General features: G+C 38.5%; 1 protein-coding gene across 1 annotated transcript in view; it reads right to left on the bottom strand.

The window, feature by feature from the left end:
* The window catches only part of LOC135472449 (uncharacterized), a 55,024-nt gene continuing 27,808 nt past the window's right edge, over nt 1–27,216 (bottom strand). The window contains 18 exon segments of the mRNA XM_064751965.1: nt 1–1,436; nt 1,675–1,737; nt 1,739–1,834; nt 2,663–2,755; nt 3,223–3,363; nt 5,341–5,549; nt 7,817–7,992; nt 10,099–10,164; nt 11,247–11,318; nt 11,605–11,830; nt 15,599–15,640; nt 15,643–15,764; nt 17,437–17,522; nt 19,555–19,670; nt 20,691–20,856; nt 21,176–21,311; nt 22,316–22,522; nt 23,294–23,485. Of these exon segments, the coding sequence (XP_064608035.1) occupies nt 1,293–1,436; nt 1,675–1,737; nt 1,739–1,834; nt 2,663–2,755; nt 3,223–3,363; nt 5,341–5,549; nt 7,817–7,992; nt 10,099–10,164; nt 11,247–11,318; nt 11,605–11,830; nt 15,599–15,640; nt 15,643–15,764; nt 17,437–17,522; nt 19,555–19,670; nt 20,691–20,856; nt 21,176–21,311; nt 22,316–22,522; nt 23,294–23,485 (2,353 nt within the window). The 3' untranslated portion in view covers nt 1–1,292.

A 27,216-nucleotide genomic window follows, 5' to 3' on the forward strand; every position in this document is an offset into this window, starting at 1 on the left:
TGCTTTTATTATGAGGTTCTGTCATACTTGCTTTATTCCAGTAAGTAACTAACCATATGGAAATGTCACAAAATGCTTCATCCCAATATCTGTTAATTCACTTGTACAAACAAATAATATATTGTTGTGTTTTACAACCTCATGGTGCAAAATTCACTCACAGCACTAAATGTTGATGTACTTTGTATAAAGATGAAATCACATCAAATGAAACTACACAACCGTATGCATGTTTGGCTGACAAATTCATTCAGACAGCTCATTAAATAAACAAGAAAGATCTTATGACTTTTGAAAAATTTCATTCTTGTTAATACAAGACTGTTAATCCTCCCTAAGTTGGGTCCTGTCACTACCATATTTCATAGCCTGGGAAAGGATTTTAAACCCATAATACATGTGGTACACAGAGCAGTACAAAATAAGGTGCACTTCATTGTGATATGTGGAATAATTGGCACACATGATCACTAAATTCATCAGTTACTTCACAAGATATATGGAGTGTATAAAGAAGGGAAATACAAAATATCTATCAAAGACATATTTTTGTAATATTGTATTGTAAATTGTATACTTGCAGATGTGGCAATAATACTGTAATGACTCATACACACATGCTGGCAAAAAAGTAACTATAATAAATCACATGGCCAAAATGCATCGCAAATGCAATCAAACAGGAAATGGTCACAAATTACAGTACCCGGTACATCTTTAAATAAGACAACTGACAGGTGATAAACATAACATTTCTTAAAATCACAATTTCACCTACAGTGTATGCTGATCAAGAGTTGTTATGCCATTCTCTCATGGATTTCACATGGGTTTACAATGCTAGACTGAGAGCTCAAGCTTTTAGTCTTCTTATTCCCTCAGCTATGACAATATACCATTACTTATTGAAATACTACCAAACCAAGACTTGTCATGTAAGCATATATATCATAAGGGATTCATTCATGGTTCACACAAGACCATTTGAAACTGCAGGAGGGCCATGTACTTATACATATAACAAGATCCCTCTTTATCAGGGCCTTTTACAAAGATGTTCCTCGATGCTTGAGCCTCTACATCTTGAGGTTTCTCTATGATGGAGCCTTTATAAAATAAATCTGGGACATAATGTAAAGAGGTTCTGCTAGACACAGACCCATTACAACAAGGTTCTATGCTAAGGCCTTTTACAACATACAGTCCCTCTACAGGGAGGCCTCTAAATAATATAGTTGCTCCATATTCTGGTTCTCTGCTATGGGGAGGATGGGGCATTTTTCCCGGCTGCTCTAGGCTGGGGCCTCTCGTGGCTCCACCAGTATTTCATTGATGCCCACGTAGGGAGGCTGGGTGACAGCGTACAGGACAGCCTTAGCAATGTCTGTTGGCTCTAGGATTTTACAACTGCCACTTCCATCAAAGGCTTCCACTGCCTAGACAAAGAAAAGAAAAAAACAAATGTTAACAAAAAATTATTATTCGCTTACAAGTAACAAGTAACATTCCCTTATAAGTGGCAAGGTCAAGTAACATCTACATACGGTAAATGACCTACATGTAACATTTCACTTAAGATTATGTTTCAAATTTTACCTAATTCTGGGAGTTATTTTGATCTTAAGTTCAAATTGTTGTTCCTGCAACAGCCCTGATACTTGCAACTCGGCTCACCTCTTTGTCCGTGGAGAGATTGGGCAGTCCTGTGTTCACATCACCTGGCTGGATACATGTTACCCCGGATACCACTGTGACACACCTCCTGACGCAGGGCCTGAGAAAATCCCTCCACAAAGAACTTGGAACCTGAGTACACTGCTAGCCCAGGAAAGCTCTGTAGGCAGAATTAGTTAAACACACATTCTACTGTTTATCATACTGCTAAGACAAGCACTGGTTTGAAGTCACTGTAACAACGCCACCAAATACTAGTAGTGAGTACTTTCAGTTAATAGACATAAAAGATTGATGTTAATGGAAACACTCTTGAAATCATTGCTTTATTAGCTTCTTTGTTTACTTGTGATATTTAACATCATTGCAGCAAATTTTTCCTACATTACAACCGCTTTCCCCTTTATAGTGCTGTCTCACTGCAACACATATAAAAACTTCCACAAACTCTTAAGATAGTTCAAACACAGAAAAAACAATTTGATTTGACAATTTAATAAAAATGTTAACTCAAAAACAAATATTTTGCTGTACATAGTGTCTTGCTTGATGTGAAAAAAAATACATTTTATGTTTGGAAAATGAGATTTTTCCAATTCTGTGATATGGATTCCTTAGGCATGGTAACTTTCGATCTGTGCATTTGCTACACAGAAATATTCCTACATCAACACAAAATTTGGATTTTAGCTGAGCTGTCATGATGTGAAGTTTGTGGCACGTAATTCTGTACCCATATTCCTAAATACCCTAATTCTTCCCATCTTTGGAACACCTGATCTGCTCTTTTTAACCAAAATCCGATAACTGTAGCCAGAATATTTAGTGTCTTTCCTTTCGCATGGTTGGTCCGTCTAATAAACAACATATTTATGTTTAATTTTCACAAAAAAACTGGGAGAGAAATGCAATTCTTTCATTTCAGCCCTACTAATATCTCTCCTAATATTCAGAAGAATTTTTGCAATACAAAAAGAGAGTAGCTTACCTTTCTGCCAGCATCTGATGACATATTAACAATGTGACCTTTCCCGCGTTCTAGCATCTTGTCTAAAACAGCACCTACACCATTTACAACTCCCTGCAATCACAGAGCAATGGATTTTGTCATGAGGTACAAGAAATACACTGTTCATACATCTTTATATATAATGTAACTTAGTAGTAAAAAATATGTACCAAACAGTGTTATTACAATTACTCTACTTACAGTTGTGAACTCCATGAATCCAGCTCTCTATTTCTCAGCTGCAGTTTATACAATGGCTGCCAATATTATAGTGGGAGGAAACCGGGCAGCGCCAGTGGGAAACCCATGACCAACTAAAGGTTACTGACAGACCTTTCCACAAACGACCAACAGGAAGCCAACATGAGCTGGACTTTCATTCAAGCAACTGCACTGGTCAAACGTCATTGCGTTGCACTGGCATACTACCCAGCGGGCCAAAGAAGACCCTTGCCCTTGTATAGAGTACAAATCAAATAAATGAAAACTTGTACATCAAAAGATCAAAGAAACGCAGGGCCTCTAGCCCGTATACATACCTTACAGTTCACATCAATCGTTCTCTCCCACTCATCTTTATGGAGATTCTTCATGTAAGTGTAATACATCACACCAGCGTTGTTCACCAAGATGTCGACCGGACCAAATGTTAACTCGGTGTGACTGACCAAGGCTTCCACCTGAGACAGTAGAGAAGTGTTCACGAGTGATGAACTGACCAAATCACCATTCACATCAGCTACTGAACCTTATCACTGTGTTTGTGTCTAGATGAAAGGATCTATAGGTTTCTTCCAAAAATAAAGTAGCAGAAAACCATCAAACGATGTCACATGACAGTCAGTGGTACGAATTTATACCTAACTGTGTTACCTCCCTTTGGCTGTGGTGCTGTGGCAGGTCTGTGTGTAAAATTGCAGCTTTTGCTCGTGCCAGCTCAGTCTGGACCACGCAGTGCGCCGTTACACCGAGTGAGCTACAGGGTCCCACTCTTCAGGTAATCAGGCAATTCATTGTTTCAAGGTGTTGGTGAATTATTTTATCACCCGGTTTTATAGTTCAGGTCAATTAACAACTGTGAGTCTGGCTGCAAGTGCTACATACACAAGTGCATTCTTAGTCATCATTCAGCTGCCACTAGTCAATGTAGCAGGTAATTTCAGCTCTTGCTGAAAGGTTCGACATAAGTAGAATAAAAAACTATTTCAAGTATGTATTTTATATCTTTGCATTGTAGTTATATTGGAATTTGTATGAAAAAAAAACAGAAAAAGAATGAAAAATTTATCTTAAAATTGATATTTTATTGCTTGAGGAAAAGTCAGAAATATTTAGGCATGGGTGATGGGTTTACCTCTTAACTGTAAAAGGTGTAGGGACAGTGTGATATTTAAATGAAACAACTCACTGTTTGGATATGAGTAGTGCATTTTGTGATACATGATGACTACTGTGTGATACATTCTGTATTTTCACGTTTTATGCTGTTATAATAAACAGTGGGGTATCTGAAAGCGCCCAGGGTTCTTCTTGTTTTGCATCTATCCCGACCAGTCAGTGACAACTGTGTATAGGCATACAAAGTTAAGAATACAACAAGCAACATTTTGTCAAAAATACATGAATTTCAATCTAAAAAAAACATGCAATCTTGGTTCTTATCACTCATAAATATCATAACATCATAATTACAAGAAATTGACTTTTTACATGCTGAATAAATGAAAACTCATAGATAATGTTTAAACCATGTAGTTCAATTTTCAAAGCTGAACCCAACAAAATTTTATTCAAAGGTCAGTTCGACTCAGATAAACTTGGGCCAATCTGTAACAAGAACATGTGTGTGTTCCTGGAGTTCACATTGTCGCCATAACTGCTCTCTAGGACATGTTCTTTAAGGATACATGAAAAGGAACTCTAAAACAAAGATTATGTTTCTATGCCAAGTGAAGAATGTTATGCCACTCTGAGGGTATTTTTATACCTGTTAAATACCCCCCTATATTGCGCACATTTTCCGTCAGCGGTTGGATTTTTTCGGAAATTATGTCATTTTCAACACCCCCGAAGTGCCCTGAGCCCGGTGAACCATGTCGCTACAGCGTGGGCAAGGTGACATGCACACAGATATTGCATGCCTTCTTCCTGCCAGCTTAGCAATTTATTCCGAGGTCAAAATGTTTGATATTTCGTGTCTTTTGAGTGATGATCTCAGTACAAATTTAGGTCCTTCAGTAAGATATAAAGGTGTGAAATGTACTAAGATTACATTTAAAAACATTGTAACACATTACAGAAGTGAACAAACAATCAACTGGTCAATGTAATATTTTTCATGCCATGAACTAAATCTGAGATCAGATTTTTTATTTTGTGCTCTTAAAAATGTATGTCTGATTAAACATTATCACCCCCGATATTTTTTCATAAGGTCAAAGACGCCTTTGGTAGGCCTCCTTCACAACTTTTTCTTTCCTCATATTACCATCCAGTGTGGCAGCCTTTAGAACAAACCCTAGTCTGCCCAAACTCAAATATGTTTAGTCTACATTACTTAAGACCAACTAACTAATATGCCTTAATATGCATACATGTTTCTTCAAATCAACTAAAAGTGCTATAAAGTATGCTTATGCTTGCTTGCATCTTTGTACCTCCTCCCTGTTAGTGACATCTGTCTTCACGCATAGAACTGTTCCCCCAGACTTCTCAATCTTTACTCTGTTTTGCTCCAGTCTATCTGTGCGTCTTGCTGCCATGACAACCTGAGCTCCAGCCTCTGCCAGGGCTTCAGAAATGGCAGCCCCAATCCCGCTGGAGGCTCCAGTAACCACAGCAACATAGTCATTCAGAGGTTTGTTGTCTGTGAAGTAACAAGTAACAAGCATTCACTAAATTGCTTGAAATATAACAGAAGGAAATATCTTAACTGTCTTAACTTGGACTATCTAGAAACAAGACAAGATTCTAGAAACACAGAAATCAGAAAAACTGCTGGCTCTGTGCTTTCATGATTAAATTGTCTCCACAAAAACTTAATTCTTTCTATTAAGTATCAAAATGATTTGCAACAATGATTACAATTATACATGTATTTCTCCCTCTATTAGAAAAATATATACAGGCATGTGTTGGCTTTCTGCCAAATGACACATATAAATTGAGTTACAGGTATTTATATGGCCAATATTAGCTGTGTCCACTTGGTTAACAGTGATAAGAATTGCTGAAAACAGCATCCAAGTAAAATCAGCTATTTAACCCACATACATGTTCAGGATGGGTCACAGCGTGGTAACAGCATACTAAAGTTCATATACCTGCCATGCTTTTTATTTGCACTTCTAATCAGGTCAACTGCAGTGCTGTGGCGGGTAACATAATGGGACACAATCTTATCTCACCAAGGGGAGACAACCTTGTTAACTTTTCAATCTTGTATCTTCTTAAATTCAACATTAGGACACAGACCCCCATTACAACTTCCGTTTTTCGGTAGGGAGGAATGTAATTCTGTGTATTTTAGGGTGTAAAGTCTTTTTTTGCTGCCAGTCTGCTGTTTTTGGAGTACAGGTGCATGCTTGGTATCAAAATGATGGAAATTGCCTAAGCTTTGGGCAGGTATGAGTTTTAATGATAAGTTTGAAATTCTGGGCGAGAGGACACAAGGAGACAGGTGGTGATGAGGCTGTGGGTGACATCCCCTTGGCATTGCTCGGCACCCCTCCCAGCTGCCGGGGTAGAAAGGTCCAGATTTTGACGGTCAACCTATGTCAAGATTTTTATGGCTTCTTTCTCTCAGGCTGGGCCTGGTATGGACGAAGCTTATTGGCCACAGAATGTTTGGGACTGAGCTACAGTGCTAAACGTTAACATTGTTGCTTATGGAAAACTAATGGGGGTCTGTGGCCATTACCAAATAAATTATATATACATACATATATTTTTTTTAAAATATGTATAAAACAATTACCAATTCTCTCCAGTTTTTAATGGTTCTATCTTTAGAAGTAAGGCAGTTTGAAAGATGAAATATGAATCATGACAGTGCACTGAAAATGCCTGCAACACTTCGGGGTCTTTTTTTTTTCTTTTTTTCATTTTAAGTCAGACAACATAAAATAACAGGATATGAGAAGATGCCTGGGCTTGAGTTTTCTTGCACATATATTTACTGTATATACTGTATCTGTTTCTCTGCTGGTCACATCACAGACTAATTTTAGGCCATCTGTTTTTAAGATGTGGCAATGGTTTCCTAAGAGCATAGCCCAGTTTCCCCAATCCTTCAACCTTTTCGCAAGTTTGCAACGTGTTTATTAGGCATATTCTGAGGGCATTACTCTGCGTAGACTGATAAAATTATACTTTTTGTGAAGCCCTGAAATCTAACAACCCAAGCAATTTAGTTTTGTCTCCAAAATTAAATGAAAAAAATTGCACTGAAAGTTGCTCTTTCATAGGTGAAAAAGTTGAGGAATTAGAGCATAATTCCTTATTTATTTGATTGGAGCCTTTTCACCATACTCAATAATATCAAGAACATCTACAAAGGTGGCCAGTCTTAAGGTGGGAGGAAACCAAACAGAGCCCAGGGAACTTCATGGCCATCCGTAGGGTACTGTCACACAATTAGGGTGGGCATATTGTAAATATATTATATCCACTTACTGTATTCACCTTAAAAATTCAGGCGCAAAAATCTGAAAACTTAGACTTTTACAGTAGACTATCACTCTACCTTCCAAAAAAATCCAAAACGCCTAAGATCAACAGAACTATCAAAATAAGGCAAAATGAGTAACATTGCCGTCAAAGAAACATTAGGTCAAATACTATAAGTCATACCAGCATGTTGAGAGGGTATACAGTCTGATATTTCACCATAAAGATCAATATCTTCTTGAATTAATACCGGTACTTCAACCCACGCATGTTCTTTTTCCTTGGCCGCTTTGAGAAATTATCCTTTGAGGCTGTATTCCTCACCTATTTGCAAAATGTGGTGAAATTATAAAAGGTAGACTGACCGATCAGTAGCCTAGAATTTTCTCTGGATTGTGATAAAGTGGGATATTTCAGTTTCCCTCAACTAAGACCGTCTTTTCATATCTGCAGGTTTGTACTCACAAAAGTAAGAGGAGACCTTCCTGGGAGGCGGCACAATCCCCTGTTCTACCAAACCGTCAAAGTACTGCTTGAGCTGTTTAGAGTCCAGGGCTGGGTACTTCATGCCCAGCTGGTCTAACGCCTGCCTAAACTCTGTGTTCTCGTAGGTGCTCAAGCGGGAAAAGTAACTCTCATCTCTGAAAATAATCACAGACAGACATTAAATAAAGTGAAGATAAAACAAAACTAATCACAATAATAAGGTTAAGTCAAGAGTGAGCGAGTGCTTAGGTACTTAACAATTTTTCAGTCATATGACGACGAAGGAATCCTTAGGGTGCATGTAATGTGCCTCCTTGTTGCAGGACGGGTTTCCACCACTCTTTTATCTAGTGCTCCTTCACTGAGATGACTTATCGAAGGCAAGTAAGCCGCCCCGCCCGAACCTTTATACTGATAAGGGTCAACCAGTCGTTGCACTATCCCCTTCATGCTAAACGCCAAGCAAGGATGTTACAACTTCCTCTTTTAAAGTCTTAAGTGTGACTTGACCCAGGATTGACCCTGGATCTACTGCTCCTGAAGCAGGGTTCGCATGCCTGACGGCCCAAAAAATTCAAGGACTTTTCAAGTACTTAAATTACAAATTCAAGTAGCCGAAATGACAGTCACAATCTACACTTTAGCGTACAAACTGCGACAACAGGCGCAGCTTGAATATTTTTTTAGGTCATTTGGTACAGCCATGCCGTGGCATTTGACCGGTAAGCAGCCTTGTCTTGGTGCCATAACCTTCAGTCGGTGCAGACATCACTGATAATCAGATAACCTATCATTGATTTTCCACTGTCTGTCACATTTCCGCACAAGACACGTGTTTGTAAACAGCATCGCTGTCAGTTGCGAGTAGTCCAGGGCAGACTTACCCATACTGGAGACATCTATACTTCGGAGACACAATTGCAAGTATGTTAGATTGACACTGCTGGCGTCGTGCTCGAGCCAGTCCTTGAAATCTGGGAACTGCAGCCATTCATCGCTAAAACGACAGTTGCCTGGCATTTCTAATGCTTTTTTTCACACACCAAATCACTCTTGATGACTACAGCGTAAGTTCTTACCGCCAAACCAAAAAATGGTAATCTTAGCCCTCTGGCGGAGAAAAGCCTGTAGTGGTGCAAAACTACGACCGCATACATACCACTGGTGGCCACTTTAGGTGCATGCCCGTTGCCAGTTGATTCACAGCTGATTCCATAAAAATGGTCAAATTCAAGTACTTTCCAGTCCTTGAATTACCAAAATTAAATTCAAGTACTTTCAAGGTTTTCAAGGACCCGTGCGAATGCTGTACCAACTGTGCTATCGAGGCCAGTAGGTTAAGTCAAGATCAAACTAATCACAGACAGACCTTTTAGGTCAAGATAAAACTATTCACAAAAACGGCTTACGTTGAGATAAGAGCAAAGTAATTACAGAAAATGAAGTCAACATATAATCAAACTAAATTCGCTCTTAATTTTAATCACTGACAGATATAGCCAGTGGAGTATGATGAACATTCTGGTTCTGAACTTTGGATGTAGACTGAATTCAGGGCTTATATCTCAACAAATACAGGCAGTCAGCACAGTAATGAAATTTATTTATTTATTTATTTGATTGGTGTTTTACGCCGTACTCAAGAATATTTCACTTATACGACGGCGGCCAGCATTATGGTGAGTGGAAACCGGACAGAGCCCGGGGGAAACCCACGACCATGTGCAGGTTGCTGACAGACCTTCCCACGTATGGCCGGAGAGGAAGCCAGCATGAGCTGGGCTTGAACTCACAGCGACCGCATTGGTGAGAGACTCCTGGGTCATTATGTGTGCTAGCACTCTAACCGACTGAGCCACGGAGGCCCCCCAGTAATGAAATAGTTGTTTATTTATTTGATTGATGTTTTACACCATACTCAAGAATATTTCACTTATACAACGGTGGCCAGCATTATGGTGGGAGGAAACCGGGCAGAGCCCGGGGGAACCCACAACCATCCGCAGGTCGCTGGCAGACCTTCACACATACGTTCAGAGAGGAAGCCAGCATAAGCTGGACTTGAACTCATTGGTGGGAGGCTCCTTGGTCATTGCTCCATGCTGGTGTGCTAACCTCCTTGGCCACACAGGTCTCTACTAATGCAATAAAGGCAGAATAAATTGCCATGGTAGCTGAATTCAAGATGTTGCAAAATGATGAGGAAAAAAAAAATGGTGAAAAAAAAACAAAAAAGTTACAAAGTTACAATCTTGTGATACCTTAATGTGGAATCCAGAAGTCGCTTCAACAGTCCATTATCACCTTCTGTCACATCATCTTCTACACTGGAAACAAAGAGAGAGAATCAGTCATTTGTGTTGTTTACCACAGACCATTATCACCTTCTGTCACATCATCTTCTACACTGGAAACAAAGAGAGAGAATCAGTCATTCACGTTGTTTACTACAGACCATTATCACCTTCTGTCACATCATCTTCTACACTGGAAACAAAGAGAGAGAATCAGTCATTTGTGTTGTTTACCACAGACCATCAGTTTACCACATTATACATCATACCACTGACCCTTAAGGTGGACTACATGTACATGCTGTACTCGAGGTAAACGAAAAAGACTATGATTATTTTTGATTTTGATTATTTAACTGTGGCTTGATTGTGTACTTCAGGATATTTTTGTTATATGATGGACATCATCAACCTTTTCGCATATCAAAAAGAGTACATGTAACTTTTAATGCAATTTATGCACAGTTTTAATTTGTTTTGGGGAACAAAACCACATTATTTGGATTGGCCAATTTCAGGTCTTCACAAAAAAGTATGGTTTTATCAGTGAACACAGAATACTGCCTACAGAATATGCTTGAATAAACACCTTGCAAACATGTGAAACGGTTGAAGAATTACAGTAAGCAGAACCAGTGGGAGCTGAGCTTCATCAAACAGCAGCAAGGGAAAAATCAGCTGTACACAGTTTAAGGATGTCCCAAAATGAGAATAAAGCATTGTGTTTCCTCCCTTTTAAAATTTTTTTAGCTTAAAAAAGAAAAATAAAGAAACATAAAGGTACCTCTGATCAAATTTCTAGTGGCCCAACTATGAAAACCTTTTATTGTTTTCTTACTTTCCTTTAGCATAAAGGTGATAAAACTTTTATTCAAATTTAAACACTTTGCACCCAACCTTTATCAGAAATAGAAAATATCCCCAACTGGATAAAAACCCTTTCCTTTGAATTTGAACACTTACAAACTGTATCTGTGAAATACCTACAGTCAATCATGAAAGATCTCCATGCCTGATGGGACTAGAATCCTCTCCATCAAAAAAATGAAAAACTGTCTCTGACAGCAGCTTATTTTCTTAGGATGCATGCAAATTAAGGGAGCCAGCTAACTTACGTCTTGCACCATTCAGGGTATTTGGCGAATGTTTGCGGGTAACCATGGCTGTTCATCCATTCAAACAACCACCTAGCAGAGAAAAAGAAATATTAACCAGGTAAGACAGCATCAGGCAACATCAAAAGGTATTCTAATACAAACATGATAAACAACATCCACAATGAGGAAGAACAAGTGATAATTTGAAATTACTGGAGTATTCAGCACACCTCAATACCCTCTTGCACTCAGACAACTAAGTGAATGGCCACTGTTAAATGATATTGACCGACCAGCCCACGTCATAAAAAAAACTGACAGACAGACAGACAGACAGAGCGATGGTCACAGCTACAAAGTATCAGTAATGTCCTACCTAGAATTGAGTGGCTTAGTATTGATTATGTGGAAGACCTTGCCAATGGCCAGCTGTAAGTTCTGTGTCAGCTTGACAATGGCCGAAGCAGCAAAGTCGACAGGTGTCATCTCCACATTCCATGTAAGTTCTGGAGCGAGGCCTAAGCAAGCACAGGCGCGAAGGATAAGCAAGGTAAAGTCCTGAGGGTTCCAGTAGGCAGTCTGGCTGTCACCAGACATGTTACCTGCAGTTAACAGAAACAGGAAAATGTAACAGAAACAGGAAAATATAACAAATTTTCATGATGCAATATATCTATTCAAATTCATGGGAGGACATTATTTTCAGGAAATATCATCAGGTGTTCAGGGAGAAATGAACTGTGAGTAAATCACAGGGTATACAGGGGATGACCTCTTGACAGTCTGTGAATTTAGGGTATAAGTACGGGGCAAATCGACACAAAACCGCTTCTTGGGTGCGTAGATTGACTTAGCCGGTCTGTACATACCTTATATGTTAAAATTGGATCATTATTTGCCAAAATATCGCCAAATTTCTAAAGACTTTCGTTATCACCGGCTTAACACAAAAACACTGTGGTTCACACAAAAAATAGGATTTGATCGTTCACGAAGACAGAAACACACTTACAATATTAGTTATAATATTACATATTAGGCCTAGGTTACAAGGTTACATTTGATTTTAATGCACAGATTATGAGAACGCATACAAAATATATAACTGGTCATTCAATATTGATTTAAGAACGTTAAATATGGATATATACAGAGTTAACAAAATCAAAGTGTCACTTTCTGGTTCAAGTCCAGGTCTCTCTTTTCAGCGAAAACAAATGTATGCATAGATTAATCTTAAGAGATGTATGCCGTGGAGATGCTACCATATTTGAACATATGAAGTACAGTACAAGTAAACAGCGTTTTTGTCAATGTCAATGTATATATCAATGTCAATGTGTAGGATTCCTATGCTTCACATACTTTCAGACATATAAATGCCAAAATGGTTACTCCAGATACATCATTCTACTGTGCCTGATTATCTTCTAGTTTCACTGAACAATTTTTTATATATGTATATAACTTACTATTTATTTAATTGATTTTTTATGCCATACTCAAGTATATTTCACTCACACAATGGCGACCAGCATTATGGTGGGAGGAAACCAGGCTGAGCCTGGGGGAAACACACAACTACCCACAAGCTGCTGGCAGATGTTCCCACAAACAAACCTCGTAAAAGCTGGGCATGAACTCGCATTGACCGCATTGGTGAGAGGCTCCTGGGTTATTGCGCCTTTCTGACGTGCTAAGCAACTCAGCAACAGAAGCAAACATTCTGGAGGAGTCTCAAGCATAACAAACTTAGTCATAATTCGATTGCAAATTAATTGTCGTCAAGTATTCAATGCCCCCCTTCCAGTCAAATTGTGAACAGATCAACCTACTTATGTATAAAATTTTTAAAATTATAATGCTCCATAAAAGTGATCATTGATGTTTTATCTTGAAAGGTCTGTGCGTAACTTGCTAGAATACTTTTATATAGTCCTGCCTGATGGCACCATGGGGGGGGGGGGGGGGGGTGTTACTCGTGGCTCACAGTTTGCAGACACTTGTTAGGAACCTCTAAACATTTAGCAGACACATGTGTACTCACAGCAGCTAATCCCCCCTCAGTGAGATAATCCCCCTAATCTGAGGGAACCAATAAAACATGACTCTTTGTTCACCACGTGTCATTTATTTTGTCAAATTTTAGGTATAGCATTTCTCTGTGTTAAAATTTGGTATGTAATAATGCACTTTCAGAAGCACATAAAGGCCTTCAAGTGAAACATTTGATGCAAACATTGAAATTTTTCTGATACAACATAAATCAAACTTCATAGAAATCCCTTTTATACATGAAAGTAGCCATAAACTTTAAGTGAAATGCAGAATTTATAATTCGAATTTGTTTTTCATCTTTAACTGAAAGGAAAGATAAGAAAATGTAGAGTCAAAATATGTGCCCCTTTGTATTTAAGATGCTAAAAGTAAAAACATTAACTCTAAATGTAAAAACCTAAAAATCGTTAATAATTCTAACAGTAATTTCATTTATTGGATGTGTCCAAAAAAAAACTTGATAAAAATAAAACTGTTATTCCATGAGCAAAAATCATGCAAATTTAAAACTACAACACAGGTGTCAATCCTATCTCTTGCTCTCACTTGTAATAGAGGGCTATGCATGTGTGGTTAGTCCAAAGGGCCATAACCCTGAGTGTGGGAAGCTGGCCAGTAGAGGGCTGAGGGGAAGAGAGGAGCATGGGAGAGGGAGAGGATGACCAGCAGTTTTTATGTGTGTATGGTGGTGGCCACATGTGTTTTGTAGTGTCTTGTAAAGGAAGTCTTTTGTGGTGAATACAAGGATTACATGTACCCGTACTGGATGTGTTGTTGACTCTTTTCAACAGGCACTGTGCATCGTTCGTTGGGATTCCGTTAACCCGGTAAATTTCTTTTTCATATACTATTTACTTAAATGTGTTTTTTTTTTTATATAAAACTTTGATATAAAGTTGAATCTTTGCAGTCTAGTCAATATATTTGTTCCTCATAACGTAATGTTTTTTACTACACATTTTTACTTGTCTTGATTTCAGTTTATTAACCATATTTGTTTATAAAATTTACATGTAAGCTTGGAAATCGTAATTTTTGGATAATTTTTATTTCATAAGTGCAGTAAATGTATTAATCGTTATATATTTTCCATTTCCTGAATTTTAACTTGGCATGCACATCAAAATTACACCATTCTCTGTCATTCATGAATCCACGTGTTGCATGTACATTCATAGTTTCCATTCCCAGCTCTCAGTATACATTTGTCTGCATTTATACATTTCTGACTATATACACGCTGATACATAGATCAGCCTGTATACTGCCTGACATTTAGCAGAACAAGATCAGTTTCTACAATATACACGCTGATACATAGATCAGCCTGCATGTGGCCTGACATTTAGCAGAACAAGATCAGTCTCTACAATATACAGGCTGATCTATGTATCAGCCTGTATATAGCCCGACATTTAGTAGAACATGATCAGAGATCAGCCTGTATAACATTTTGCAGAACAGTTTTATAATAACCGAAACATGTAGGTCAAATCAATAATTTTTGCGATAATAAAGAAACGCTCATAATAAATTTATTTAATAACTGTATTCCTGGTCTTTGTTTTTGTCTTTCAATGTGTTCATAATTATGTGACTGATCAGAAACAGTGTGCCAGTACTTACTATTTGATGGGTATATACATATATGTGAGTAAAATTGAAGTTCACAATGAATTTATCTAATAACCGTAATTTACATTTTGATGGGTATTGCATGCTATACATGCCTATCATTTAATACTACACCTGAAATCAGATTGTTATTGCCACATTATTCCTGCTTAATATATAGGAAGCTTAAGTCCGTTTCCATCTTTGTGAATGATCTGATCCTATTTTTAATATTAACATCGGCGATAGCAATTTCTCCACAAATAATGGTCTAATTTTAACATATAAGGTATATACAGACAGGCTAAGTTAATCAAAACACGTAGGAAGCAGTTTTATATGAATCTGCCCTGTTCTTATATCCTAAACTGACAGGCCGTCAGGTAGGCTGTCTTTTAGGCCATGCCAATCTACGAGCAGAGAATCATGTTAAAAGAAATACATCACATTTACAGCATACATAGGTTATAGAAGAATGAAAAGAAGCAAAAATGGCCAATAGAAGCCATCTTGGATCTGACTGATTTTAATATATTGCATTCAGAACATGAAGAAGCTCTGATCACCCATACTTAAGTTGTAGAATCAAGGTTATTATATCTAGAATATAAAGCTTGAATTTTTGAATTTCCTTGCGAACATCCTAATTTTGTTTTCCTGGAGAAAATTAATATTAACTCATATACCGTTACACATACCCAGTCTGTATATAACTACAGGGATTCCCTTTGTCCTGCACGGGTCACCAACTGTTCAGCCACCCATTTTGACTGGGCGTAGCCATCCTCTAGCTTAGAGTGTAGCTGAGAGATATCAAACTTTTCGGAGCACCCCGTCATCCCATGTGGAAACACAGCATCTGTACTGAGGACAGAAACCAATCCAAAGCAGGATGTCATTAGTGTGATCATCCTGTCATTGTGAGCTTATTCTATATGGACATTGTCAATGATACATTAGCCACACTAAACGCATCTCAATACAGCATTATGACAGAGTTCTCTACAAGCAAGCATTGGTTTGTACCGGACATGTATCATTTCATTTTGGAAATTTAACAGCTTTGTACTTATACATAATTTATTGAAGAAAACAACACATCTATTACTTCCTGAATAACACATTTTTTTCTCATGTTACAGGTCTCTTTTTAACTCTGAAAGCAATAAATTGAGATCTACCCTACGCTACATATGCCAAATAGGTCAAAGGGTTAAACCCAGCTCCAGCGGGTTCAATTATGTCACCTTAAATAAACGTGCAACGAAACCAGCAGGAGCTGGATTAGAACTCATGGCCTAGTCATCTTCTAGGAAAAAGGCCTGAGCAAACCCAGCTAACCATAGTCCAGTACAATAATTTAACACTGACACAAAACACCTTTTCTACATCATAAGTAAATGCTGTTTTTATGCATGTATGTGACATGTAACAGATTTGCTTTTTTACTGATGGAAAGTCAGGGCTTCCTGGTCATTATGACGTCAAATCATCTTTGAGTCATCTGAAAAATGGGCCCTGCCTCAGTTTTTCAAAACATTTCAGAAACACCATGTTGATGTCCCTTTGTGGTGCATAATAACACTCTACAGCAAACACTGATTCCATTCCTATCCTCCTGCTTTTATCAGTTAAGGGAGAAGTGCGCTCACCAACCAGACTAACTTCTGCACCTCATAAAACTTACTGATAAGTTAAGAGACTCGAGGATAAACCTTTGGAGTGTATTTGATGATTACTTTACAGTGGCCCACGCCAAACTCAAGGACACTGACCTTCTAACATGGGATGATATTCTACTGGAAAATTGTAAGCTTCTGCACCAAAAGAAACATTCTGTGACATTTACTTGTCTTTAAAAATGCATTTTTGCGGGCGAAGTTTGAGGTCATTTGGGGTATTTGACAACATTCAGTTTTAGGAGTGGAGGAAACTGGTGTAAACCATTGACTTTGTACAGTTGCTGGCTAATTTTCACACTTTCATATTGCTAAGTTATTGCTAGCAAACTCCATGCGACACATGGAGAGCACTGTCAACCACTTATCGCCCAACAACAATGAAAATGGGTGAATGCAAAAAATTCTGGTTCCGAGCTGAGGATTGAACTCCAGTGACCTAGTGACTGAAAGGTAACACTTTATCCAGCTGACCACAGCCTTCTAGCTTTGTGTTGATCAAGGTATAATATATGGAATTAGTATTCAAACAGAACTTCACAACTGAAAACGCAGGTTTGTGAGGTAACTGAGAAACGAAGCACTGAATATATGCATGTGCATCCCATAATGCAATGCTATAAACGAAGAATTAGAGTTCAGCCTTTGCCACTTTCTCATATCAACAGTGCAACCAGATAAAAAGACAAATGTCTTTATATACTAACATACACTAAATCACACACTTACAAACTGTATGAGGTTTTAACCCAGTGAATGCCTAACAAACTTCACATCCAATGTTTAGCTTCATAATGTGAGAATTTTGTGCACTTCTATCACCATAGTAACCAAATAACTAGAGGGTTAAGGATTACCTAATATAGTGTATAGGCTTGATTTTACCAGTACAAGCAAACAGAACTGTATTCTCAGTGCCTCGTACATTAGCAGCTTGCAAGGCCTGTTGAGGTTAACAGAAACATGGGTAAAGCAATGCTAAGCAATTAATCAATTAACCGAAACCAAAGTAATTAATTGACTTGTACTCCAGCTGCAGGAAGTTGGCTAGTAAATTACTTCATGCCACCAGTCTAGCACAAAGCCCGTCTCCCAATTACAATTTTTGCTTTAATAAATCAATCCAAAAATAATTAGGTCATTTTTGTTTTTAATTTACACAATACATGCTGAACAATAGCCTTAAAAGAGATGGACCCACGCTCACAAAAACTTGTAAATCATTTTTTCATTATTTTTCTAAAAACTCCGGGAGTCTTTCCGGCATCTCATCATTACATTCATTTTGATACTGTGAAAAAAAAAAATTACCAGTTTTGTGAAGGCGGCCCATTATATGCATTCAAATTGGTTATATAAAATATCAACATAAATTATATAGCTAGAAATGGGATAAACCATAAAAATAGTTTTGCCTAGGCTTCAGAATATAGGGTAGATGAGTTCTCAATAGAGGGATGAGTATTTTCAGTAGTTGTCATGGTAACAGACCATAACATTCTATATCACTTAACACTGGGTGCACCTTTCTGTGTTTTTTTTTTTTGGGCATGTATTCTAACTTCATACACTGTAAGAAATTATTTATTTATTTGACTGTGTGGAAACCAGGCAGAGCCCAAGAGAAGCCCATGACCATCTGCACGTTGGTGGCAGATCTTGCCACGTACGACTGGAGATTACATTGAAAATAGATAGGGAGGCGATCTTGACATGAGGACTAGACAAGAGTACAGTGTCTGCACAAATTCAAACCACGCTTAAGAGCCAAAAGTGTTCATTGGGAAACTTGTAAAACTCCTTCTTGCCTTCATTCTTTTGTTCTCCCTTGTAGCATGTCGTACATTTCGATTTAAGTGTACTTATAGATCACATAGTACACAAGCTCTGCAATGGTACAGTAGAAAACAACTACAATTTGGACATCTGTCAGAACCTCTAATTGCACTCAGAACACGCTTCTTTGTTCATTATTTGTATTTTGATGTGTTACTGACTCATAGCTCTTAGTCACTAAAAGAAATTTTTTCAAATACAGCATTAGGCTATGTCAGTATTACAGGTGATTGCTCGGGACAAATATGCTTGCAAAAGACCTGTGGCCTGTTTGTTTGAGGCCAACCAACAGAATCATTATAGACCATGGTAATAGACCCTAAGCACCCAGTGTTTAATGACACAGGCCTCCTTCTGTTTACAGAACACACAAAGCCTCGCAGCTTGTCATTCAGACATCTCCAAAGAACTCAACTACAGTTCATAAAACCTCCAACAACAGCAATTAATTAAACTACGTGCATTAATTATTATCCCCAAAAAACCCAAACATTATTCATGTATAAAACATGCTTATAATTTTTTGTTACCGTCAGCAAGATTACAAGATAAATCTTTAGCATGTCAATAACAGTAAAACTCATGCACGCGAGAAAATAGCCCTGCTACTAGACTACACCTCAAGTAAGCCCTCATTTAACTCTAATATCCTCATTTTTCATCCTTTTTACTGTCACATAGCCTTAAATATTGTGTCTTAACTGGGTTACATCTCCACATCTCCTGATGATAACTACCAAGAAAATGAATTCTCATCTTCAAAATATAATTACTAATCTTAGCTATCATTTACACAAGAAATAACTATGCTGCAGTTCTTTAGACTCTTCTGTACTGACCTTCAAATTTTATGAGCCCAACCCACAAATACATTGCTCAATTACAATTGTAGTGTTTGTAAAGTTCCAATATTGCCCACTTCAAAGGATAAATAAAGAAAAAGAAACACAGCAAGCTTGATTTAGTAAGTTATTCAAAGTTCATGCTTTTAAGAAAAAAATCAAATGTGACTTGCAACATTGCCTTTCTGAACTATTTGCCCCCTCTATGGTCCTAGCAACAGATATTATATAGCGTCATAACTCCATAGGCTGGTACTACACGTCAGAAAACAGCCCCCAAGCTACATGCACACTCACACTGTATGGGTAGATAAGGTTGACTGAAGCTGCAGCGTGGATAACAAAGTCAATCTCTGAACACAGGTAAGTGAAATCTGCCTCATCCATTCCCAGGTTCACCAAGGTGACATCACCTACAAGGTACAAAGCAAAGTGAAACCACCGTAGATACAGAGAACAACATAAGACGGTAAGACTTCAATTATACTCATTATTTCAGGAACATTTCTATGGACAGTAAACAGAACACTGAACTTTCACCAATATATTTACATAATATCTCCTGATACCATCACTGAATTTGACTGTTAGTCAATGTTGGACTCCTTATAGCAAAGTTTATACTTATAAGACATAATTATATGTCAATCATTGTGGTAGCTTATTACCCCACCCCTTTTTGTGCATATATGGGCGTTGCTCCATTTTTGATTGATTACTGATGTCAATGTAGTGTTTGACATTTAATAGTTGTTGCCACAGTTACAAGAGATCTAGTTGATGAATGAGAAACACCACAACATCTTTAACATCAACGCTCTTGTACATACAGGAAATAAAACTGTTGGTAATGCTGAAGTGAACATTCTGTTTGGACCTTCATCAATTCATATTTACTTCATCATTAGAATTCATGGTTTTTCTTCAGTCTTGAATATTGAATCCGGATCATTTAAAAAAGGAACAATGGAATCTACCTTGAACTCAATATTACTTAGCGGTGCCTCCACATGGTTGGTGTAAATGTTTACATCATGCCATGGTTTGTACCCAAATTCACAATTCAAACCAGCCATTTGAGCAATATTGTCATTTTGCTCTGCAGGTTATTTTTTTCTGAAATGTCATTAAAATAATAAAGTATGATGCTTTTTAGAAAGCTTGAGTAACCTGCTTTCAACTGAAGCCAGGTGCTGTCTTGCCCTTTAATAAAGCCAATGGGTCACATTGCTAGATGACAGTTAAACATCAAATACAGAGCATTATTTCAGCTGTGATGCTATTAAATCAAATAAATATGAAGAAATAAAAAAAGAAAATATATTCTAATACAGCAAACTTAGTACACATACCCTGTATATACTCAACCAAATTTCCAGATAAACGTCAGATTCTCACCTATTAATATTTCTTGCCATTAATTTACACAATACCTTTAATGACTGTGACAGCTTTGTGAAATTTCTCTGCCAATTCCTCCTGTTCCTTTGTTGGCTCTCTACCACTGGGACACAAAATTCCATACTTCTTTAAAGTTTCTAACAGTCTCTCCTTGACACTAATGTCAGGCAATTTACGAACAACGCAGTATATGTGGGTCTGAAACACAGCGAACATCTCCTTAAAAGAAGTATTAACTAATAACAATCATTTACAAACATCCCAAAAAATGGATATCAGTCTTTCCAAGAACATCCATATCCTGTGTATGGTCATCAACCTGCAGGTAAAATCCTCTGGGACATCACAGGTGTGAAAATCAAACCTCTAATGCAGAAACTAGATCATATTTCCCCACCAGAAGTTAAGGGGCACTAACTACCACTTTTTCTTCTTTGATTTATGTCTCAGAAATGTATCACTGTGCTGTTATGTTATTACGTTACAATCTGAGCATGACACATGTGTGCTCCATTACCTTTGTCTGCTGAAGCAATTCTCGGATCAGAAAAGCGCCCAGAAAGCCTGTGCCACCTGTCAGGAGTACTCTCCCCTTTTTCCACCTGTCACCGTAGTGGAATGATCTCCAGAAGGCTCGCAGCTGCATATCAATGCTGGAACAGACACATCATAAACATATGGGTATATACACAACTGTCAGGTTTACTGTTCATTAAAGTCATTTTTAACCAGCAGAAATCTGTTGTTTACAGGGTTTACAAAGCATCACCAATACTAAGTTTCACCTAACAAGATTGTTGGGATTCACATGTTTGGATCTTTGGTAATAATGGCCAAGAGTATCAGACTGTATGGCATCCTAAAACTAACACCAAGGCAACATCACCATTCTGTGTTCTGTGTGAGAAAATCTGACTGATTTTAAAGGTATTAGTTTCACTGCGAAGGCTAGATCTGATTTCAATGAAGGCAAAGGAAACACTCACAGGCCATTAAATACATTTTAGAAAAGTCCATTAATTTATTTTTTTAGAATACTTTTTCAACCTTGTAAAATGCATCTTAAACTTTGAATTCTGCAGTGGCATTTCCTGACAATGTTGGGACCAGTGAGGTCAGATCAGGGTTTTGGGCACTCAACAGACTTCTGTATTTCATCATTCAAAATCCATATGCGTATAAATCTATGAACGTACTTGATGAATGGACCTAGAAACAAACTATTTCAAGCATAGTGTCACTGATATCCTTCGAGCACCAAAAGACCATTACAGAATGTGAGGTTTTAAATGCATTTTACTCCACTGGAAAAATTCCACAAAAAGATTAAATCACATGATTTTCCTGAAAAGTGTTTAATGGTCTTTTACCTGACATATGCTTCATTTCAGTGTTTCCTTTAACATATTTTTGTTTTATGATTTATTTATTTGATTTGTGTTTTATGCTGCATATCAAAAAAACGGCAGCCAGCAGTATCGTGGGAGGAAACTGGGCAGAAATCCATGACCATCTCAAGGTTGTCGTCAGACCTTGTCTTCAGCTGCTTGCTTCTTCAAATCATGAATTAGGAATGCTGCTTTTCAGCAGCTAAAATGCTTAAACCAAAAGAATTGTGCAATGTTATACAAAAAGTTAGTGTAGATATTGGTCATACTTGACTTTTCCCTGGTCATGTCTCTCCACCTCTTTGACCAGGTCGAGCTGAGGTAAGGCTTCCAGCTCACCGACCTCTGACCTCCGGTGCTCAATCAGTCTGGCCATGCTGGACACTGTTGGGTAGAGAAACAGGTCCTTCACCGTCAAGTCTACACCCACCTTAGCCTGGAGTTTACCCAGCAACACTGTCGCTAACAGGGAGTGGCTGCAACAACAACATCACGACCATCACTGAAATTCTTTTAATTTTTGAGACACCTGGCCTGCTCTTTTTCGCCAGTATACACGAACATGTAACTGTACCAGAATATGGTCTCGATCTCTTTTCTCACATAGTTAGGGCCCCTAATGACCAACAAAAAAAAACAGGGAGAGAAATGTAAATTTTGGCATTCAGTACTATTACTATTTGTCTTCAAAAGTTAGGTGAATTAAGAATATGCCTAGTTATATGCCACAAAGTACAACACAGATATGAACCATATCCACGGTATTCCTCTGTAACTAACACGTAAAACGAAATTTGGAATTTGTACCATTTGTTTATTTGCTTCATACTTAACATAGCATTCAACATTATTTTCAGCTGTTTGGAGTTCGGTTTGGAACTGTAATTATCTTGCTAGTGAGGCACAAACAATGCCCTTGAAAGTAAACTAGTCTAGTGCTGTTTCACACTCAAATAACACACTTTAATGGCTGGAATACTTACCTGTAATTCATGCTTTCTGAATATTATCATATTATAAATATTAAAAAGTTATACTACGAAACTGTTTAAACTGTTTAAACAAGTTTTAGTATGTCACAATAACATAATATTAATACAGTGTTCTACAAATTATGCACTCGCTACATGTACACGTATCTATTCCCACAAGATTTGCCTGACCCCCCAGACTTGCACCTGCAGTATAATTACGTGTACATATAAACTGGTAGTGCACCAAATGTTTGTGCCGCCCACAAATCTCACCCTCCCATATCAAAGAAGCTTTCCTGTACGTCCACAGTCTTCAGCTGCAGCACCTCCGCCCACACCCCGACAATCTCCTTCTCCATGGTCGTGGTAGGCATGCCCTCTGCATCCACTGATGTCTCATGTAGCTTATCAAACGCGGGTAGTGCCTTCTTATCCAGCTTTCCAGACGCTGCTAGAATAGGAATTCTGAAGCACAAGTCAAAGATTATTTACTTCAGATTAGAATTTTTATGTTTTCAAATGTCTTTTAACGCCATGCTCTAGATATTCTTCAAGAATACGATGGTGGCTAACGTTATGCAAACTGTTTAAACCATCAACCTTTGGCAAGTTGCTTATAAACTTGAATTCCCACCTTTGACACATGTTATTTAAATGAACAGCAAGTGGTCTGAGCAAACATCATGTAAGGCCACATGAAATAGCGCCATCAACTGTTTCTCGCCACCAAATCTCTACAAGCAACTGAGGCAGGAGAATCTTGAAAATTGGAATAGACACTGGGATTGAATTTATTTATTTATTTGATTGGTGTTTTACGCCGTACTCCACTGGGATTGAACCCACATTTCATGCAACTACTCAACTGAATGGTAAGCATGGTCACAACATGCTCCTCAATTTAGAATTGGCACAAAATAAAATCTTCATCTAACTCAGTTAAACAAGACAAATCAAGCAAGCAAGTTGGTGGTTGTTCATATCACTACCACCTAAGCCACATAGTTTTTCTTAGGAATCGCATTTTTAATATATAAATACTTTGAGAAGTATTAAGTGAGAAACTGTGCATACTTCTCACTTTAAGTAGAATTTTAATAATTAATAAACATCCTGAAGGTTCATTGTCCATCATGGATGACAAGGTAAGTCAACCTCAGCATAAACAGACGTTCATTGTCCATCATGGATGACAGGGTAAGTCAATCTCAAATAGCATAAACAGAAGTTTATTGTCCATCATGGATGACAGGATAAGTCGACCTCAGACAGCATAAACAGATGTTCATTGTCCATCATGGATGACAGGATAAGTCAACCTCAGATAGCATAAACAGATGTTCATTGTCCATCATGGATGACAGGGTAAGTCGACCTCAGATAGCATAAACAGGTGTTCATTGTCCACCATGGACGACAGGGTAAGTCGACCTCAGACAGCATAAACAGGTGTTCATTGTCCACCATGGACGACAGGGTAAGTCAACCTCAGACAGCATAAACAGGTGTTCATTGTCCACCATGGAGGACAGGGTAAGTCAATCTCAGACAGCATAAACAGATGTTCATTGTCCATCATGGATGACAGGGTCAGTCAACCTCAGACAGCATAAACAGATGTTTATTGTCCATCGTGGACAACAGGATAAGTCAACCTCAGACAGCATAAACAGATGTTCATTGTCCATCATGAAGGACAGGGTCAGTCAACCTCAGACAGCATAAACAGATGTTCATTGTCCATCATGGATGACAGGATAAGTCAACCTCAGATAGCATAAACAGATGTTCATTGTCCATCATGGACCACAGGGTCAGTCAACCTCAGATAGCCTAAACAGACGTTCATTGTCCATCATGAACGACAGGATAAGTCAATCTCAAATAGCATAAACAGAAGTTCATTGTCCATCATGGATGACAGGATAAGTCAACCTCAGATAGCATAAACAGATGTTCATTGTCCATCATGGACGACAGGGTAAGTCGACCTCAGACAGCATAAACAGGTGTTCATTGTCCACCATGGATGACAGGGTAAGTCAACCTCAGACAGCATAAACAGGTGTTCATTGTCCATCATGGATGACAGGATAAGTCGACCTCAGATAGCATAAACAGATGTTCATTGTCCATCATGGATGACAGGGTAAGTCAATCTCAGATAGCATAAACAGGTGTTCATTGTCCACCATGGACGACAGGGTAAGTCGACCTCAGACAGCATAAACAGGTGTTCATTGTCCATCATGGACGACAGGGTAAGTCAACCTCAGACAGCATAAACAGGTATTCATTGTCCACCATGGAGGACAGGGTAAGTCAATCTCAGACAGCATAAACAGGTGTTCATTGTCCATCATGGAGGACATGATAAGTCAACCTCAGACAGCATAAACAGATGTTCATTGTCCATCATGAAGGACAGGGTCAGTCAACCTCAGACAGCATAAACAGATGTTCATTGTCCATCATGGATGACAGGATAAGTCAACCTCAGACAGCATAAACAGATGTTCATTGTCCATCATGGATGACAGGGTCAGTCAACCTCAGACAGCATAAACAGATGTTTATTGTCCATCATGGACAACAGGATAAGTCAACCTCAGACAGCATAAACAGATGTTCATTGTCCATCATGAAGGACAGGGTCAGTCAACCTCAGACAGCATAAACAGATGTTCATTGTCCATCATGGATGACAGGATAAGTCAACCTCAGATAGCATAAACAGATGTTCATTGTCCATCATGGACCACAGGGTCAGTCAACCTCAGATAGCCTAAACAGACGTTCATTGTCCATCATGAACGACAGGATAAGTCAATCTCAAATAGCATAAACAGAAGTTCATTGTCCATCATGGATGACAGGATAAGTCAACCTCAGATAGCATAAACAGATGTTCATTGTCCATCATGGACGACAGGGTAAGTCGACCTCAGACAGCATAAACAGGTGTTCATTGTCCATCATGGACGACAGGGTAAGTCAACCTCAGACAGCATAAACAGGTGTTCATTGTCCACCATGGAGGACAGGGTAAGTCAATCTCAGACAGCATAAACAGATGTTCATTGTCCATCATGGATGACAGGGTCAGTCAACCTCAGACAGCATAAACAGATGTTTATTGTCCATCGTGGACAACAGGATAAGTCAACCTCAGACAGCATAAACAGATGTTCATTGTCCATCATGAAGGACAGGGTCAGTCAACCTCAGACAGCATAAACAGATGTTCATTGTCCATCATGGATGACAGGATAAGTCAACCTCAGATAGCATAAACAGATGTTCATTGTCCATCATGGACCACAGGGTCAGTCAACCTCAGATAGCCTAAACAGACGTTCATTGTCCATCATGAACGACAGGATAAGTCAATCTCAAATAGCATAAACAGAAGTTCATTGTCCATCATGGATGACAGGATAAGTCAACCTCAGATAGCATAAACAGATGTTCATTGTCCATCATGGACGACAGGGTAAGTCGACCTCAGACAGCATAAACAGGTGTTCATTGTCCACCATGGACGACAGGGTAAGTCAACCTCAGACAGCATAAACAGGTGTTCATTGTCCATCATGGATGACAGGATAAGTCGACCTCAGATAGCATAAACAGATGTTCATTGTCCATCATGGATGACAGGGTAAGTCAATCTCAGATAGCATAAACAGGTGTTCATTGTCCACCATGGACGACAGGGTAAGTCAACCTCAGACAGCATAAACAGGTGTTCATTGTCCATCATGGACGACAGGGTAAGTCAACCTCAGACAGCATAAACAGGTATTCATTGTCCACCATGGAGGACAGGGTAAGTCAATCTCAGACAGTATAAACAGGTGTTCATTGTCCATCATGGAGGACATGATAAGTCAACCTCAGACAGCATAAACAGATGTTCATTGTCCATCATGAAGGACAGGGTCAGTCAACCTCAGACAGCATAAACAGATGTTCATTGTCCATCATGGATGACAGGATAAGTCAACCTCAGACAGCATAAACAGATGTTCATTGTCCATCATGGATGACAGGGTCAGTCAACCTCAGACAGCATAAACAGATGTTTATTGTCCATCATGGACAACAGGATAAGTCAACCTCAGACAGCATAAACAGATGTTCATTGTCCATCATGAAGGACAGGGTCAGTCAACCTCAGACAGCATAAACAGATG

The sequence above is a fragment of the Liolophura sinensis genome, chromosome 8, assembly GCF_032854445.1.
Source record: "Liolophura sinensis isolate JHLJ2023 chromosome 8, CUHK_Ljap_v2, whole genome shotgun sequence".
Taxonomy (NCBI): domain Eukaryota; kingdom Metazoa; phylum Mollusca; class Polyplacophora; order Chitonida; family Chitonidae; genus Liolophura; species Liolophura sinensis.